This window comes from Antechinus flavipes, chromosome 4 (assembly GCF_016432865.1).
Source record: "Antechinus flavipes isolate AdamAnt ecotype Samford, QLD, Australia chromosome 4, AdamAnt_v2, whole genome shotgun sequence".
Classification (NCBI taxonomy): Eukaryota; Metazoa; Chordata; class Mammalia; order Dasyuromorphia; family Dasyuridae; genus Antechinus; species Antechinus flavipes.
In genome coordinates, this window is record NC_067401.1 from 15,628,825 (window position 1) to 15,646,272 (window position 17,448).

The window sequence follows — 17,448 nt, forward strand, 5'->3', positions numbered from 1 at the left end:
TTTTTGTAGGCTAATGAATCCTCGCTCTATTTAATTATAACTGAAATCAGCATTATCATCTATACATTTGGCAGGAACTAGGAGAGAACTACTTCATGCACAAAGAAATATGCAATAAACGACAAGAAAAGGCCATTTAAATAAGTGGGCTCGGTGTGTTCGGTTGCAGCCGGCACCAGATTTCTTTCAGGTGAATGAGGAAATCGGAACAGCTGGGAAATTAGACTTCTAATATGATGGGTCAGGTGCTTATTTCCTTTTCCCAAAAGATGTAGGATATAAACAGAAATCAGTGGGAGCCACTTAGAGAAGAACTAAAAAAAAATCCTGGAAGCTCTGCTGTGGAAACGCTTCAGAAGTGCTCCCTGAGAACATGCTGGCTTGTTAGGGCTGCCTCCCGGGGTGCTCTAGAAGCCATGGGGGTCTGGCAGAAAGAGCCAGAGGCCCTGCACACGAAGGCTGTCTCTGCCACTCGCTGACCATTGACCGGAGCCAAACATTTCCCCTCTCGGGGGGACCGGGACATGAAAGGTTCCGGCGAGATGACCTCCCAGGAGCCCATCCAGCCCCAGCTCTGTCTTGGGATCCTGCATGGGGGAGGTTAGAAGGGGACACGAAGGCTTTTTAAGGAGAGCCCATGCTTGTCTCTCCTTGATGGAGCTGAAGACAGAGACATTGACTGAGGAGAGGGAGCTGGCTAAGGTTCCCAGCCATGGTTTGTGGGGCCGCTTGGGAAGGGTCGGGAGCCATGAGCCAAACATGAGCCGTCCCTTTCTCTTCCCTGTTTAGCTCTAATTCCAGATCAGTGTCCATCTGTAGAGCCTGTCCCAAACATATATGATTCTGGACCGGCCGATGGAGGATGGGGCATTCAGTGGCGGTTCCCAAGATCCTCCCAAAGGGTCTATGTGGTCCAAAAATTGTCATAATTGTATTAAGATGCACAGGACTTGGGTCCTCTCTGCCGGGCTTCCTTCTAGTGACTGTATCGTGCCTGGAAGACAGCGCTGAGAGCATCACCCAGGTCCTAGTGGGCAGTGCGAGCATTGGCCAGGTCCTGGCAGACAATGGGGGTTCACTCAGAGTGTGTTGATGGATTGAGTAGGAAGAAATTCCAGAGAGGCAAATTTGGGTTTATATTCAAGAAAACTCCCCAATGAATAGTTGCTGTCCCAACTGAAAGAGGCAGCTTAGGGGGCAGGGGGCCTCTCATCAGCGAAGAGCCATTTGTTGGGCCTGCTGTGGAGCGGGTTCCCGATTCAAGTATGAGTCGGTCTCGACAGGAAGTTGTTAACCACGGATTTGGATGGAGAAAGAAAATGACATCTTTGTCTTCATTAACTTCTATCTGGAACTTAGTATTTCCCTTCAGACATTTAAAAACACTTTGAGAAGGGATCTTAAGGCTTTGCCAGACTGCTCAAGCTTCAGGTTAATAAGCTTCCTGGACTCAATGGTCTGTTCTGTACTTTCTGAATTTTATTACTTAAAGTAGCTCTTCTCATTTACAAAGCACCCCCACCTTGTTTCCCTGCTTGCGTTCACTTTTATATTCTGAGGCCATGAGGGGACCGAGGGATCAGGATTCATGGTGGAGAAGAGCGCGAGACGCACTCCCCTCCCCACTGCCTCTCCCTGGCTTTGTTTTTAAGGAAAGGCGCCCGATCATTTCTTGTCCTCGCCAATAAACTGTTCTCAAACTTTTCTTTCTTCTCTTCTTTCTTTTCTCTCTTCTCTCTTTTCTTTACTTTTTCTTGTCTTTTCTTTGCTCTTTTCTTCTCTCTTCTCTTCCCCCTTTTATCTCCTCTTTTTCTCTGCATCTCTCTCTCACACATCACTCTCTCCTTTTTTTATTTTTACTTTAAAAGTTTTCCTCATAAAAACTTCTGGGATATGTTTTCCATCCTCCCCAGTATAGTCATTTAAAGTTTCTCTTTTCTCTTTCTTTTAGCAACTGGAAGAAAAACTGAAAGGACAGGCTGATTATGAAGAAGTGAAGAAAGAATTAACGTAAGTGCCGGCTGGTTGCGTTACTCTGTTTGTAAGAGGGGGGGGTCCTGGTTCAATGCGCAGGTCTGGCGGCTAAAGTCCCACTGAGGCCCCCTGGGGCGGCCGAGCTCTGAGACCCAGGCATCCAGTGGCGCCCCACCTGTCCGTAAGAAAACCAATGCAGCATTTATGAAGCACCTGCTGAGAGCCGAGTCCTGGCCCCGGGGTTGGGAAGACAGACAAAGAAGAGCCCTGCCTTCCGGAAGCTTCCATTTCATGAGGGGAGATGATATGTCTGTGGAGGAATATGTTAAAAAATAAATCCAAAGTGATTTTCCAAAGACAGACACGAGCAGTGGGGAAAGAGTGGCAGCAGGAAAAGCTTGAGGGGAGTAAGGTCACATGAGCAGACTTTTGAGATTTTCCTTTTTTAAAAAAATACTGGGGAGGAGGAGGGAGTGAGAAGGGAATAGGCTATAAACAGGATCCTAAAATCAGGGATGGGGGCCCCGAAATCCAAGTTCTGCTCGTTAAGGGTGAGGAAACACCGAAAAGTAAAGTTGCTCGCCTGGTCACGCAGGGAGTGAGCAACAGCAGGAGGATTTGAACACAGCTCTGCCTCCTGGCCCACTGAGCTCTGAGGTTTGCGCAAGCAAGATAATTCTTGCATTATCTTGATTCATCCTCACCACAGCCCAGGGAGGGAGATGCTGTTAATGGCCGCATTTTAGAGATGAGCATGCTGAGGTGGAGATGGCAGGGAGATTTGAATGCACATCTTCCCACCTCCCGAGGTCAGCAGTCTCCAGTGTGCTGGCGGGCTCTCGGCCCTGACTGAATTTGAATCCCTTCTGGAAGTCTGAACTTGAAGAGCTCCGACGTCTCTACCATTTAGATTCAGGTCTCCCAGAACCTCCCCTCCTATGACTTCCCAAGCGTGCCAGCATTTTGCGGGCGCTGGTGACCAGGGGGCCTGTGGCATTCTCAGAACATCAGCCCATTTCTTGGCTCTCAAATATCCCCTAGGGTGAGGAGGGCTTGTTTTCTGTTAAACTGCACTTGGGAATTGGAAGTGGGCTTGGGGGCCCCAGAGATGCCTTAACTGGAAGGTAAACAGTTCTTAGAAAAGTCAAGACAGAGATGCCTCCACAGCCGTGTCCCGTCCTCAGCTTGGTTTCAGGGGCCGTTTGTGAAGTAGAGGGCCCTGGTTCAGGCATCCAGGGCTAGAAGTAGGCCCAGAGGCCCGAGGCCAGAGACCAAGGCCCATGATCATTAGGTGGCCGAGAACCAGAGGACATTGCATCGAGTTAGTCTGGCCAGGGAGCCGAGGCCACTATTACGGACCCCCTCGGGCAACTTCCCTGCCCCTGAGAGAATGTGTGGAGGCTCCAGACCCCACCTGGTGCCTCACAGTTGATGCGTCAGGGGCATCCCTCCCCCATGCCCATTGGGCATCGGCACATTGGCCGGCCTGTCCAAGGGCCCTCTCTGATGAGAGACGGAGAAAGCATACTCTGTTCCACTATGCTCCCTTCTTTCCTCTTTCCCTTTTTTTCTTTTCTTCTCTCTTTCTTTTCCTTCTTCTCTTTCTTTTTTCTTCTCTCCTCTTTTCTTTTTTCTTCTGATTTCTCTATTCTTTGTTTTCTTGTTTCCTCTTTTCTTCTTTTCTTCCTTCTCTTCTACCTTTTTTCTTTTCTCTATTCATCTCTCATCTTCTCTTTCTTTTCTTCTCCTTTTTTCTTCTCTCTTCTCTTTTTTCCTCTTCTCTTCTACCTTTTCTTTCTTTTTTTATCTCTTTTCTTCTCTCCTCTCTTCTTTCTTTTCTTTCCTCTTTTCTCCTCTCCTCTTCTTTTTTCTCTCCTTTCCTCTTTTCTTTCTTTTCTTTCTTCTTTCTTTTCTCTCTTCTCTCTTTACTTTTTCTCCTCTTTTTTTTGCTCTTTTCTTCTCTCTTCTCTTCCCCCTTTTATCTCCTTCTTCTCTTTTTCTCTGCACTTCTCTCTCACACATCATTCTTCTCCTTTTTTTATTTTTACTTTAAAAGTTATCCTCATAAAAACTTCTGGGATATGTTTTCCATCCTCCCCAATACAGCAATTTAAAGAAATGTAAATTCCCTAGACAAGAATGAAACCTGAAAGAATTAGTGCCTCCCATGACCCTCAGCATTTGAACTCCTCTAGAAAATAGTAGAATAAATCAAAGCAGTTCATTCCAGTAATTAGTTAGCCTCTCTCACAAAGGAGCTATTGTCACAAAGAAGGGGGGCCGTCATGTTCTTGGCTGATGAGAATTATGGCAAAGTAGTGAAGGGCTGGGAGGAATGGGGAGAGAGGACAGGGCTGACCCCTGAGTCAGGACAATCGGGGCTCCAGTGCCATCGGGAGCCCAGCCGGCTATGTGGCCCGAATAAGGTCCTTAACTCTCATTCCCCCAGGTACCTCGCTAAGTCAATCTTTTGCAGGGGTCAGTCTGCCTCTTGAGAGGAAATGTCTCCGCCAGGAATTCCTAAAACCAATGAAATGGCAAGTTAAGACCCAGAGTCTCTGCCTCGGTGGTAGGGAACACAAACTCTGTAACTCTGGGCCAGTTAATTAACCTCTCCATAACCAAGGCAGCTCCATCCAACTCCAGAGCTACAGAGTGGCCGTCTCCACCCCCCTCCCCCAGGCATCCCCACACTAGTCAGTGCCATCTTTGCCTCTGTCCTGAGAGGACAAAGTTCAATCTCTCCATCTGTCAGTCATTGGCACCTTTAGCCAATAGAGAATACCCCACATTTCTCCTGCATCTCTCTAGAACAATGGCTGCCTTTAGCCTTCAGGGGTCAGAAAATAATCTGTGCCCTGCCCTGCCCCGACCCCCAGATTACTTTGTCTCATCCATCCAATGGCACGGGCCCCATACTGTACGTGAGGTACGGTGATCCCTCTTCCCGCTCGTCCTGCTTCATTAGAACTTTCCTTTCCCTTTGGGCTTCACAAATAAATTCATGTTGCTTCTGACAGCTTAAAATGCTCTCTCCTTATTAACCTGTAAATTTATATTCTCAAATGGTCTTGCAGAACTGCCTATGGAATGATTTATGTGGCGTTTGAGAAATTTTTTTTCTGCCCAATAAGTAGTTTGAATAGTTATTCTATATTCATTATCAGATTATATTACTGCTAGGAAAGTTGTTAAAGTTGTCACTTAGCTTGTTCCTGGAGAGTCAGAAGTGATCATGTTAATGCTCATTAGTGTAGCCACTAGGAAAAGAATAAATAGAAAATGAAGCCATCCTCTTTGTCCTTTACAGCATCCTGAAATCCATGGAATTCGCCCCATCGGAAGGCTCCGGGACCCAGGTACTGAATATGATTTCGCCTTTGACCTTGTCACTCTGAGAGCCACTGTCGTCTCTCTATTTCTGCTCGCTCTCTTGTAGAACGAGCATTTAAAGACTTTAGAAAATTGTTTAAGAAAATTAGCCCAAGACTCTTCATTCTTTACAGAAAATACCGGCACTTAATTGATCGCTGGTGCTATGGTCTGATTTGTAGCTTACTTGAACATTTAGCCTTGTTAACACAAATTGCCTTTAATTAAGTAGAGGGGAAAAAAGAGAGCGAGCGAGAGACATGTTATTAATGTTTTTTGAATTAGGAACTTGTTCAGACTAAATTATGTTGCGATTTAACTAAGAAAGTAGATGAATAAAATTTAGGATTGAATGTCAGCAATTTAAAAAAAAATAAGGTTAATATTGATTTGCCGAGAATATCCATATTTAAAGAAATCTGAGCTTCCCATTCTTTTGAGTTGGGAAGGCAAAAGAACAGCATGCTGACGTTCATACATTTTAATTTGACTACAGATGGAAAATTATCAAATGGATTCTTTCTCCTGGAATCCCAAAGGGAGCTGCCACCAACATGGCGGGTCTGAAAGGATGGCTTTGAGTTTGACTTTCTGATGGCTCGTTGTGAGCTAAATGGCCAGTTGCTCAGCCATATTGAGCGTTCAGATGGTTTGAAGTCGAAGGCAAACTTTAAGGAAGTAATTAATTCTCTAGTAGTAGAAAGAGAGTTTCAACAGAGTTTCATTAAAACTAAAATTTTAAAATAAGAAAAAGAGCTTGTCGGAATACTTCCAGTGAAACTTCTAGGACTCTTAGAAAGTTTGAGTTCATATCGCACCAGATGGGGAATTAGAAGACCTGCCACTTGTTCACTTTGTAACTTTGTCAAGTTTTTGGTGGGGCTGGTGAATACTTAACAGCTAGTCATTCAATAAGCCCAGATAAAGTGTCCGCCTTGGGTCTGGCACCATGTTAAGCTATCAAGGTGCAAAAACCAAAATGAAACAATCTCTGCCCTCAAGGAATCTCTATTCTAAATCTGTAATCATATGGTTAAGCTGGGAACGTGAATCTAAAGGTATAAACCTCTAGATCAAAAGAGAGGGATAAATCTCCTCTCCCCATGCTAACTACAGCCCCACATCAGTGGTTCAAACAGGATTTTCCTCTTCTCATCATGTCCCTTCTCGATAGCCCCACGCCAACTTTTTCCCCGCTTCAGATGCTATAATTGACCATAGAAGTAAAGGCGTGTTTTGACTTGGATCTAGGATGCGTCCAAGCCGCTGGAGGTCTTACTGCTGGAGAAGAACCGCTCTCTGCAGTCGGAGAACGCCACCCTGCGAATTACCAATAGTGACCTGAGCGGTAGGTTCATGGGATCTCGATTCTGGTACTTGGTTAGTTTTCCAGGGGATGCTAGGAAGAGGAGACGTGAGCGTGGGCCACCCAGGGCTCGCCTCCTAAGCCCTGGACCGCGAGGTCCTGGCCTCCCACGGTTTCCTGCTTCCTCTCTGTTGGTAGAATGGCTAAGAGATGAAGACGGTAGGATCGGTAGATATGGTAGATCTGTGGTGAGGACGTTTCGAGGTGGTAGACGAGGTGGGAGACGCTTTCTCCACTACTCCTTTCCTAGCTCTGCCGCCAAGAGCAAAGGTCCAGGTCGGCCTGTTTCTTTGGTGTTCCGGTAGCCTCCCTCCTCCCCAATCTCAGGGAAGGTTCTTTGCTTTGGTCAGCGTTACTGGGTGGGGGAGGCTCCCCCCGCTTGGCCTCTGGTAACTCTTTTTGTAGCTGGTTGGAGTCCTAGCTTTTCGGGACTGGCTGTGCTTCTGGTCTGGGAATCGGGAAAACTTGTCAAGGTGTCCGATGATGTTGTCTCCTTGAGAATGTGTGTGCCTTCACTCCGATAGACATCTCACAGAGCCTCCTCAGAGCCAGGTGTTGAGAGAATCCATTGGCCCACAAATGTCAGTGCTCGCTGCTCCAGGTCAGGCAGGGTTCCTCGGGGAGTAGCTCGAAGGCTAGCGCTCCGATAACGGCCCTGCCGCGTGCGCCCTGTCGACTCTTTACTGTGTGTGGTACCGCGCTTCATGTAACACTGAGAATTTCAGTTTCTGTAAAAAGGGGATTCTCCAGGCTGCAACGTACAAGAAAGGTGCAAACATGAAAATGCATGTTGCTTGTTTTGGGGGGCCTCGTTTGGCTGATTAAAATTTCAATTTACAAACCAACCAACCAACACACCTCATTGGCCCTTGTACAAATCTGCACTACTTTCCCTTTTGCGGGGCAAACTTTGCATTTTGATCTTGGTTTTTCCCTTTTTAATCCCCCATAATGCATTATGTTTGACCTTCCTTGTAGGGTCAGCCAGGAGAAAAGGGAAAGACCAGCCTGAGAATCCGCGCCCTGGAGCTTTGCCGGCCTCCCCTCCTTCTCAGTTGCCCCGCAACCCAGGGGAGCAGGTTTCCAATACTAATGGTACACACCAGTTCTCACCAACGGGTTTAAGTCAAGACTTTTTCAGCTCATCCCTGGCAAGCCCCAGCCTACCCCTGGCTTCTACAGGAAAATTTGCACTAAACTCTCTCCTCCAGCGACAGCTAATGCAGTCCTTCTACTCCAAGGCCATGCAGGAAGCCGGAAGCACAAGCATGATTTTTCCAACAGGTCAATACAGCACAAACTCCATCCCCTCCCAAAGTCCATTACAACAAAGCCCCGACGTAAACGGCCTGGCCCCGTCTCCCAGCCAGTCCGAAAGCGCCGGCAGCGTCTCCGAAGGCGAGGAGATGGACACGGCCGAGATTGCGCGCCAGGTGAAAGAACAGTTGATCAAGCACAATATTGGACAGCGGATATTTGGACATTATGTCTTGGGACTGTCGCAAGGGTCCGTGAGCGAGATCCTGGCCCGGCCAAAGCCGTGGAACAAGCTGACCGTGCGAGGCAAGGAGCCGTTCCACAAGATGAAGCAGTTCCTGTCGGACGAGCAGAACATCTTGGCTCTCCGGAGCATCCAGGGCCGGCAAAGAGGTGAGAGCCCTTCCCTGTTGGGAGGACACGTGGGGAGTGTGGCGCCAGAACGTTAATATCGAGCTCAGTAGCGAGCTCCGTTAGTCTAGGCAGAGGAAGTCCTTAGCCCTGGGAAGCCTCTCCTTCCTTGCTTGTGCACTAATCAGTCATTATCCTCAGAATAACCATAACAGTTCCAATAACCGCTTTAAAACTGACAAACCTTTAACACCTCGTAATGCCACGTAAGCGCCATTGGGCCGCGGAGGAAGGCGAAATCCAGGGAGTTGACCTGAGCCGCTCATGGCCGAGCAGGTCCTAGAGTAGAGCTAGCTCTGAGCCCAGGCCTTCCTTCTGTGGCGCTTCCTGTTACGTTACCACTCTCCAGGGTAAGACTGTGTGGCCCGTTTAATCAGCAGAGGTCAGGCTGGACCCCAGCAAAGAGCTGACTGGGGTCTCCTGCAAGGCCAGGGAAAGACCATTGACTTAGAAGAGCTCAGAGACAGCACTGAGCACGGAAGGAGAAGGTTCCAGCTGAGAGCTCTAGTCTCTAGCCCGCACTAGCGCTAGCTGTCTGCTCACATCTGTGGCCCCATAGTAGCTCTCTGTCTTGGGAAGTACTTACACGCTTTCCTTCCACAGGATCTGAGGGTGGCCTTGGCTCCCCGAGAACGGGGCTCTATATAAGGCAGCCACATCCCTGCGGAAGGTCAGGGGCCACAGAACTAGAGCCAGAAGGGACTGGAGACATTTTAAGAGGCCCCGACTGAGTGATTTGTCCCAGGCCACCCAGGTACAGAGGACCAGAGAGATCCAGGGCTCCAAAGGGCCTCAGAGCCTTCGGGGCCGATCTCCTCATCTTATAAATGAGGGAAATGGAGGCCCAAAGAAAGGAAGTGATTTTCTTTTCTTAGATAAAAAGAATAGTTCAGAAAGAAAACAGTAACCCAAGAGGTGCCTTCAAATGTCAGACATTTGAAATAGATCCCAAAATCCAGATTTTTAACAAAAGGAAAGCAGGAGGGTTTGCCCACAGCCTCAATTTGCAGCAAGCATATAGAAAGTGTTTCGTTTTATTTTTTAAATGGCAACGTTCATTTAAATTAAACCTCTCCAAATGCTAAATGTGGCAGTTTGTCTGGGGAGGGGGAGACGGACAGGATTTTCTTTGAGAAGATTCTCTTTCTTTGTCAAAACCTCTTCATTTTATTACATATCTCTAGGCTTTTACTTAGCAGATCTCTCTTTGAAAACTGTGGCCGTTTCTCTCTGTTAGTCCGATCAGGGCCTCTTTGCCAGTGCCCCCGAGCCTTTGAATCGTTCCATCCGGGGGCAACTTTCTCCGCCTTCATGTCACAGCCCATATCGTCACCACCACCGTCCCCTGATTGTTTTGTTCTTACCACACTTGTTTTTCGACAGAAAATCCAGGCCAGAACCTGAACAGACTATTTCAGGAAGTGCCGAAACGAAGAAATGGGTCTGAAGGTATGTCACCAGCAGGTGTTTGTCTTTGCGGTCCCTCAGCTCGGCAGCGGCGTGCGCGCATTAGTTAGCGGGGTCTTTTTGTTAAAACTGTGCAGTTTGATTCTGGCCTGGAATCTGATGGAAAAACAGAGCTAGTAAGTATAAAACAACACATGGGTTAGACCGCACCGCTCCCCCCACTCTATCTCCAGCCTACGGACATGGCCATCTGAAAAGAGAGAAGCGGAAGCCCCCGTATTGCAGGGAGTCTCCCTTCCCAGCCCCCGCCAAAGCACACGTAGGGCAGGGCTCCCACTTTCCCCTGGACAGGCGAAACGAGACATCGCCACCTGCGGGCGAGACCTGCCATTGCTGACTGGGTGCTTTTATCCAAACATGAATTAAACGTCTTAGCTCTAGGCTAAGTCCTGAGGTTACAAAACTGAAACGGCCCCCAACTGGAGGAGCTTCCGCTCTTAGAGGGGGACAGTCTGTCAGGAAGCACTTATTAAGCACCTCTACCCAGTACCTGGGCTAGGTATTAAGGAGACAAAAGCAAAATGAAACAGCTTCTCCTCTTCCATTCAATAGGAGCCTATAATCAGTGAACCAGATGGCATTTATTAAGCACCTGCTAAGTACCTGACACTTGTGGTAGGTGTTAAGGACAAAAATGAAATAGTTCCTATACATACACACCCAAAATCAGCACATTTATTAAGCACCTCTACCTAGTACCTATGCTAGGTGCTAAAGAGACAAAAGCAAAAATGAAATAGCTTCTCCTCTCAATGGGGCTTACATTCAATAGGAGCCTATAACCAGTAAATCAGATAGCATTTATTAAGCACCTGCTGTGTACCTGACACTTCCGGTAGGTTATAGGGACAAAAATGAAATAGTTCCTACACACACACATACACATACACACACAAAATCAAGAGGCATTTATAAAGCATTTGCTGTGTGCCAGACCTCATTCTGGGTGCAGGAGATACAAAGGCATGTTCATAAATGGCCTGAATTAGCACAAATCCCAGATATTTGGATGTTCTTCCTCAATCTTGGTCACCATATTCTTTGGAGCTACTTATTAGAGAGGTTTTCTTGGCATCAGCTGCAGAACAGAACATGTATTTAGATGGCTTCATTAGGCTCCAAAAGGGGCAACGTGGGGTGCTAGGGACAGCTGCGTTCGATTTTGCCTCCGATACATCCTGGCCCAGTGATTCTAGACATAGCACGGAAGCTCTCCCAATGCCCCAAGAAACTCTTTCTGCCTCTGCTAGGACCCCCAGAGACCCAGACTGATCTCAGTCTCTGAGCTGCATGTTCACAGCCGCTTTATGTCACATCGCTATAATCTGGTGAACCTTGCGTTCTCCTCTCCAGGAACTGGTAGAGTCCTCTTTCTTGCTTTTTGTTTTTTTTTTTAATTATATATATATATAGAAAGAGTGGAAGATAGAAATCCTCCCATTGCTAGGGAAGTGTGTTGACAGTGTGGTGAAAATTTCAAACTGAATCTCTTGACTCTTTACCTTATACAACCTGAACATTAAAACTAACCAGAATTAACTCTGCTCTCTGCTAAAAATGTTTTCTATTTTAGATTCCAGCCTTGAATAAATGTACAGTGTCTGAATTTGATTGCAAACCAAATCAGTTGGGGTAGTTGTTTTTAAGTGGCTTTCATGAGAATATCTCACCTTTTGCTTTAAAAAAAAAAAAAATGAATTGACAGATTTCTTTTACCCTCCTACAAAATCTAGCAAACTCCTTCCATGGGGACTTGTCCAGTAGGAATCAGTACAAAATTCCTCTCTCCTTGTCAAAATAATACTTGTTTTAGGATAGATAGCACAGGAATAATTTCCTGCAAGGTGCCACAATACATAGCAAGAAGAGCAGGTAACTGTCTGGTCACTACAAAGGCCTTCTGGGTACAAGCTTCATTTCCAGGGGCTCTTTGTCAGGATGACCCTCCTGCTCACTGATGGCTTTGCTTTTAGAATGGGGCCTTCACATCATCCGTTTTGTTTCTCCCCGCAGGTAACATCACAACTCGGATCCGAACCACTGAGACTGGCTCTGATGAAGCCATCAAGTCAATTCTGGAGCAAGCCAAAAGGGAGCTTCAAGTGCAGAAAACAGGTACGGACGGACGGGGGGCTTCCTTTGGGGCTTCCACACCCCATTCAGTCAGTCCTCACGGTCTTGCTGGACGTAGCCGTTGCTGCTGCTGTAATGACCGTTGTCCCTGTGGCTCCAGATGTGGAAGGCTCCGGTGCACTGGGGGTCCATTGTGCCCAGGCTTGTGGTTGATTTTTGTCCCAACTATTCTGTGGCTTTTGACCCAAAGTCCAGTTCCAGTCTGCAGCTTTTTTGTAAAGTAGCAGAGTTTATGGGGGGGGGAGGGCAGCTAGGTGGTGCAGTGGATAGAGCCCCAGCCCCGAAATCAGGAGGACCTGAGTTCAAATCTGGCCTCAGACACTTAGTGGTTTTATGAACCTGGGCAAGTCACTTAACCATGTTTATCTCAATTTTCTCATTTGTCAAATGATCTATAGAAGGAAATGGCAATGGAGCAGTTAGGTGGTGCAGTGGATAGAGTACCAGCACCAAAGTCAGGAGGATCAGAGTTCAAATCCAGCTCAGACACTTAACACTTCCTGGCTGTGTGACCCTGGGCAAGTCACTTAACCCCAATTGCCTCAGCAAAAACAAAAAGTAGCAGACTTTATGGAAAATCATTTGCACACTGAAAAATTCATTCACTTAACATGTTTTCATGAGCTCATCTTTAAAACACTTGAAACTTTCCTGTGGCTTAGACTGCCCTGGTTGCCTCAGGCGCGTGGCAGTATTTTCCGCGTGTCTGACCGCTCCCCATCCTCTGGCTTCATTCATTCCCCTCCTGCGACTTGCAGTCGGCACCAACCGAGCAACCGCCGTGCGTTCCCACTTGTCCCGATCCCAGCTCGTGCTTGTCGTCTGGCCGAGGTGCTTGGAGATGAGAACCAGCCTCGTGGCAGCAAGGTGCTGCCGGACTGAGGGGCGGGAAATGCCTATTTAATATCTGCTCGCGGTGATTTTATTTTGAGAAGCCGGTGATTGGATTTCTAACTCCGAAAGGTGGCAGAGCCTCGTTCTTTTCGAGGGCCCTTCTCCCTTTCTTATCTCACGGAGCCTTTGAGCATCCTGGTAAAACAGGCAGGGTTGCAAAGGAGAGCCACTATATGAAATCCAGCTCTTCCCATGTTTCTAAGAACGAGCTCCCCCACCCCAGGTTCCAAGCCCTCTTCAGGTAAAACAGAAGGAAGGGAAAGAACGCCCTTTAGCTTTCTTATCTTGAGTTCTGATTGTGTTTGATGGCCGAGGTCACCAGCAGGGAGAGAAAGTCCGCACTTTGTCTGTTCCAAATCCAGGCCAGGCCTTTCCTGTTCCTGCTGAATAGGATTCTGGGCTTGGATTCAGGATTCCAGTCTCCCCCCAAAACCCCCCCAGCCTTGTGTCTAAGTGCAAGTCACAGAATGGTCTGCGCCTCTCTGCCATGTGATGGGCCTTTGCGCCAGGGTTCTCTCCCATTTGCCCTTATCCTTAAAGCCCTTGTGCCGCCTCAGGGTTTCCAACACTGAGCTTCACATCACCTCCCAGTCGTGTTGTCCCAGCCCCGGCCGGACCCTGGCGCTGAGCCTTAGCTCGGGGCAGGCCGGCAGAATCGGCCCCGAGCTGGCACCCCCGTGAGTTGGCGAGCCTGGTCATGAGCCGCCAGCCACGTTGCTCCTGGGACGGAGAACCACCGTGCGCCAGCCCTATGGCAGGGGGCCTGGGAAGTATCCCACCTACAACTCACCACACAAATGAGCCCCCGCCCTGTCCCAGCCAGACCCAGAGCTTCCATGTCTAAGAGACCAGGTCATATCCGTGGGCAGGGCCAGACCCGAAGCCGGACGGGTCATGTAGGGAGGGAGCGCCAGAGGCTGGACTAGAACTCGGGGCTGGGGGGCCGGGGGCGGCTCGCAGGGGGTCACGGTGGTCACTGTCTCCGATCTTTGTCCCCGCAGCAGAGCCAGCCCAGCCCTCCTCGACTTCGAGCGGCGCCAACTCGGACGACGCCATCCGGTCCATCCTGCAGCAGGCCCGCCGGGAGATGGAGGCCCAGCAAGCAGCCCTCGAGCCCGCCTTAAAGCCCACGCCCCTGTCTCAAGCCGACATCTCCATCCTGTCCCCCAAGATCATCACCTCCTCGCCCATGTCCTCCGTGTCCAGCTACTCCCCCCTGGCCATCTCCCTGAAGAAGCACTCTTCGGCCGCGGAGTCCAGCATCTCCGCTCTGCAGAACCTCTCAGGTCTCAAGAAGGAGTCCCAGGAGGCCCCGGGCTTGGAGCTCCACGGCGTGGCCGAGTCGGCGCAGGGCGTGCTGCGGCACGTCAAGAACGAGCTGGGCCGCGGCGGCGGCGTCTGGAAGGACCACTGGTGGAACGCCGTCCCGCATGAGAGGAGGAACGCGGCCCCGCCCGACGAGGTCAAGGCCGAGGACGCCGGCGGCGCCAAGGAGAAGCCCGGAGGCAGCGGCCAGCCCCGGCCCGAGCGCGGCCAGCTGCAGGGACCCTCTTCTGAGTACTGGAAGGAGTGGCCGAGCGCCGAGTCGCCCTACTCCCAGAGCTCGGAGCTGAGCCTGACGGGGGCCAGCCGCAGCGAGACGCCCCAGAACAGCCCCCTGCCCTCCTCCCCCATCGTGCCCCTGTCCAAGCCCTCCAAGCCCTCCGTCCCGCCGCTGACGCCCGAGCAGTACGAGATCTACATGTACCAGGAGGTGGACACGATCGAGCTGACGCGCCAGGTCAAAGAGAAGCTGGCCAAGAACGGCATCTGCCAGAGGATCTTTGGGGAAAAGGTAACAGTCTCCCGGGCCCTGGGGGGGAGGGGAGGTGGTCCGGAGGGCAAGAAAGCCGTCAGATCAGGAAGTGCCCGGTCAGAGCAGGAAGCGCCCGGTCAGAGTAGGAAGTGTCTAATCAGAGCAGGAAATGCCCGGTCAGAGCAGAAAGCGCCCAGTCAGAGCAGGAAGCGCCCGGTCAGAGCAGGAAGCGCCCGGTCAGAGCAGAAAGTGCCCGGTCAGAGCAGGAAGCGCCCGGTCAGAGCAGGAAGCGTCCTGGTCAGAGCGGGAAGTGCCCGGTCAGAGCGGGAAGCGCCCGGTCAGAGCGGGAAGCGCCCGGTCAGAGCAGAAAGCGCCCGGTCAGAGCAGGAAGTGTCTAATCAGAGCAGGAAATGCCCGGTCAGAGCAGAAAGCGCCCGGTCAGTGCAGGAAGCGCCCTGGTCAGAGCGGGAAGTGCCCGGTCAGAGCGGGAAGCGCCCGGTCAGAGCGGGAAGCGCCCGGTCAGAGCGGGAAGCGCCCGGTCAGAGCGGGAAGCGCCCAGTCAGAGCAGGAAGCGCCCGGTCAGAGCAGGAAGTGTCTAATCAGAGCAGGAAGCGCCCGGTCAGAGCAGGAAGCACCCTGGTCAGAGCAGGAAGTGTCTAATCAGAGCAGGAAGCGCCCGGTCAGAGCAGGAAGCGCCCTGGTCAGAGCAGGAAGCGCCCTGGTCAGAGCAGGAAGCACCCTGGTCAGAGCAGGAAGCGCCCGGTCAGAGCAGGAAGCGCCCTGGTCAGAGCAGGAAGCACCCTGGTCAGAGCAGGAAGCGGCCTGGTCAGAGCAGGAAGCGCCCTGGTCAGAGCAGGAAGCGGCCTGGTTAGAGCAGGAAGTGCCCAATCAGAGCAGGAAGCACTCAGAGCAGGAAGCGCCCGGTCAGAGCAGGAAGCGCCCTGGTCAGAGCAGGAAGCACCCTGGTCAGAGCAGGAAGCGCCCTGGTCAGAGAAGGAAGCGGCCTGGTCAGAGCAGGAAGCGGCCTGGTCAGAGCAGGAAGCGGCCTGGTCAGAGCAGGAAGCGCCCTGGTTAGAGCAGGAAGTGCCCAATCAGAGCAGGAAGCACTCAGTCAGAGCTTCCATCCAACGTGCAGTGCTAGAACTGTGCTGAGGAAGTGTATGGTCCCCTTGTGGGTCAGACAGTGATTCAGGGCCTTCCCTCCAGACATGAGATCCCTGCAAAGGGGCCCCGATGTACAAGGTCTAGACCAAGATGCCCCCATGTAGACAATGTTGCTTTGAAGCTGGGACCTGCTCCTTGGTTGTCAGTGAGGGCCGTGCCACAGAACAGTCAGAACCGGACTCCTTGGCCCAGAAAAGTGTGAGGAGGCCGCTCGCTCTTTCTCTGCAGAGCTGGGGGTCCCGTGTGGGGCGTTTCCCAGAATATTAGATGCTGCACATCTGGGTTGGTCGGCTGGATTTCTTTGTTTGTCTTGTAGTTAAAAGGGGTGTCGGGAAAGGGGAAGGGGACATGGGAAAGCAATTAGCAGGAATTGTGAGAAGTCCAGGGAGCAAGCATTAGAAATGCAGGTGATGCAAAGTCAGAAGCTAGGAATACAAATAAAAGAGGCCCGCGTTCCCCAGAACGCAGAAAAGGAGCTTTTCTGCGGGCCCGAGCTCCCTCTCAGGATTCTAGACAAACAGGAGAAGCTGATTATGGTGGGCAAAGCCAGAAGGACTCATCTCCCTCTTGGAGGGAGTCCATTGGAAATAGCTTTAAGTGGAACGAAGCAGGGGCTAGTACCACGAAGGCGAGTTTGTGGGGAATCACCTGGAGACTCAGCGTCCCGTCTCAGGCCTCGGGAAGCCAGGGTGAAGGTCACACAGCAGAGGCTCAAGGGATCTTAGCAGTCCAACTGCCCCGTGTTACAGAGGGGAAAACTGAGGCGGGTGCTGCCCAGGATGGCAGCCAGCAGGCCTTTCTGCCCGCAGACCCAGGGCCCAGCTGCCCCACTAGATCCCATTTCTAGCCTTTGCAGGGAGCTCTGAGACCATCTCATGTCCCTGGGTGGGGGGGAAGGGAGGTAAGAAGGACTTCCCAAGGTCACACAGAAAGCGACAGAGCCGGGTGGTCCTGGGCAGCCCCACCTCTCTGACATCCCCCTTCCTAGTGTATTTGCAAGGTCCTTTATTCTGAATATTGATATCCCCAAAGACTTACTGAGTGGGACGGCCTTCAGCTTACCTTCGGGAAGGTAGTTTAAGGGGATCTAAGCGCCCGCTGTCCTGCCCCTCCTCCGGAGTCTTCCAGGCGCTGTCCTCAGATGCATTTCCACCCGCTCTGGGATATGTTGGGAGAGTATTTGGGTCTGCGTGTGGGGGTGTTTATACCTATGCATATGGATGGCCATATGGGGAAGAACACATTTTACACATCCTGAGGACTGAATCATCGTCGTGGGATTCGTCCCCACTGGGAGATGGTCTCTTGGAAGCGTTTCCCTTAGCTCGCCTCTGGGCCCACGGGTGACCCCGGCGCTCAGGTGGCGCAATCAGCAAACACAGGCCCCTGGGATTGATCTGTTATTGGAGAGGGGGCGTGGGGGAAGGGGAGCTCAGGGCCCACCTCTGATGCCCTCGGCTGTGTGACCCGGGCCGAGCTTGGGCCCTCCTGCACTGGGAAGGGGCGTTTCCTCAGTGGGAAATGTCTGGTTCGGAGCAGGTGGTCCCGATGCTGAATCAGGAAGATTTAGTCTGCCAGTGGCCATGTCCTAATCCAGTCCCTGACCATGGCACAT

The 17,448-nt window shown here is 50.8% G+C and overlaps 1 protein-coding gene across 6 annotated transcripts in view; it reads left to right on the plus strand.

Annotated features, from left to right (window-relative positions):
• Positions 1–17,448, plus strand: part of CUX1 (cut like homeobox 1) — a 382,812-nt gene that overhangs the window by 278,840 nt on the left and 86,524 nt on the right. For 2 of the 6 annotated variants that reach the window (XM_051991859.1, XM_051991860.1), the window contains exons 12-18: positions 1,952–2,010; positions 5,285–5,333; positions 6,598–6,694; positions 7,691–8,362; positions 9,764–9,829; positions 11,861–11,962; positions 13,876–14,708. In XM_051991859.1, the coding sequence (XP_051847819.1) occupies positions 1,952–2,010; positions 5,285–5,333; positions 6,598–6,694; positions 7,691–8,362; positions 9,764–9,829; positions 11,861–11,962; positions 13,876–14,708 (1,878 nt within the window). The remainder of the gene's footprint in view (positions 1–1,951; positions 2,011–5,284; positions 5,334–6,597; positions 6,695–7,690; positions 8,363–9,763; positions 9,830–11,860; positions 11,963–13,875; positions 14,709–17,448) is intronic. The other 4 variants (XM_051991862.1, XM_051991863.1, XM_051991864.1 and 1 more) reach the window with 2 other exon arrangements.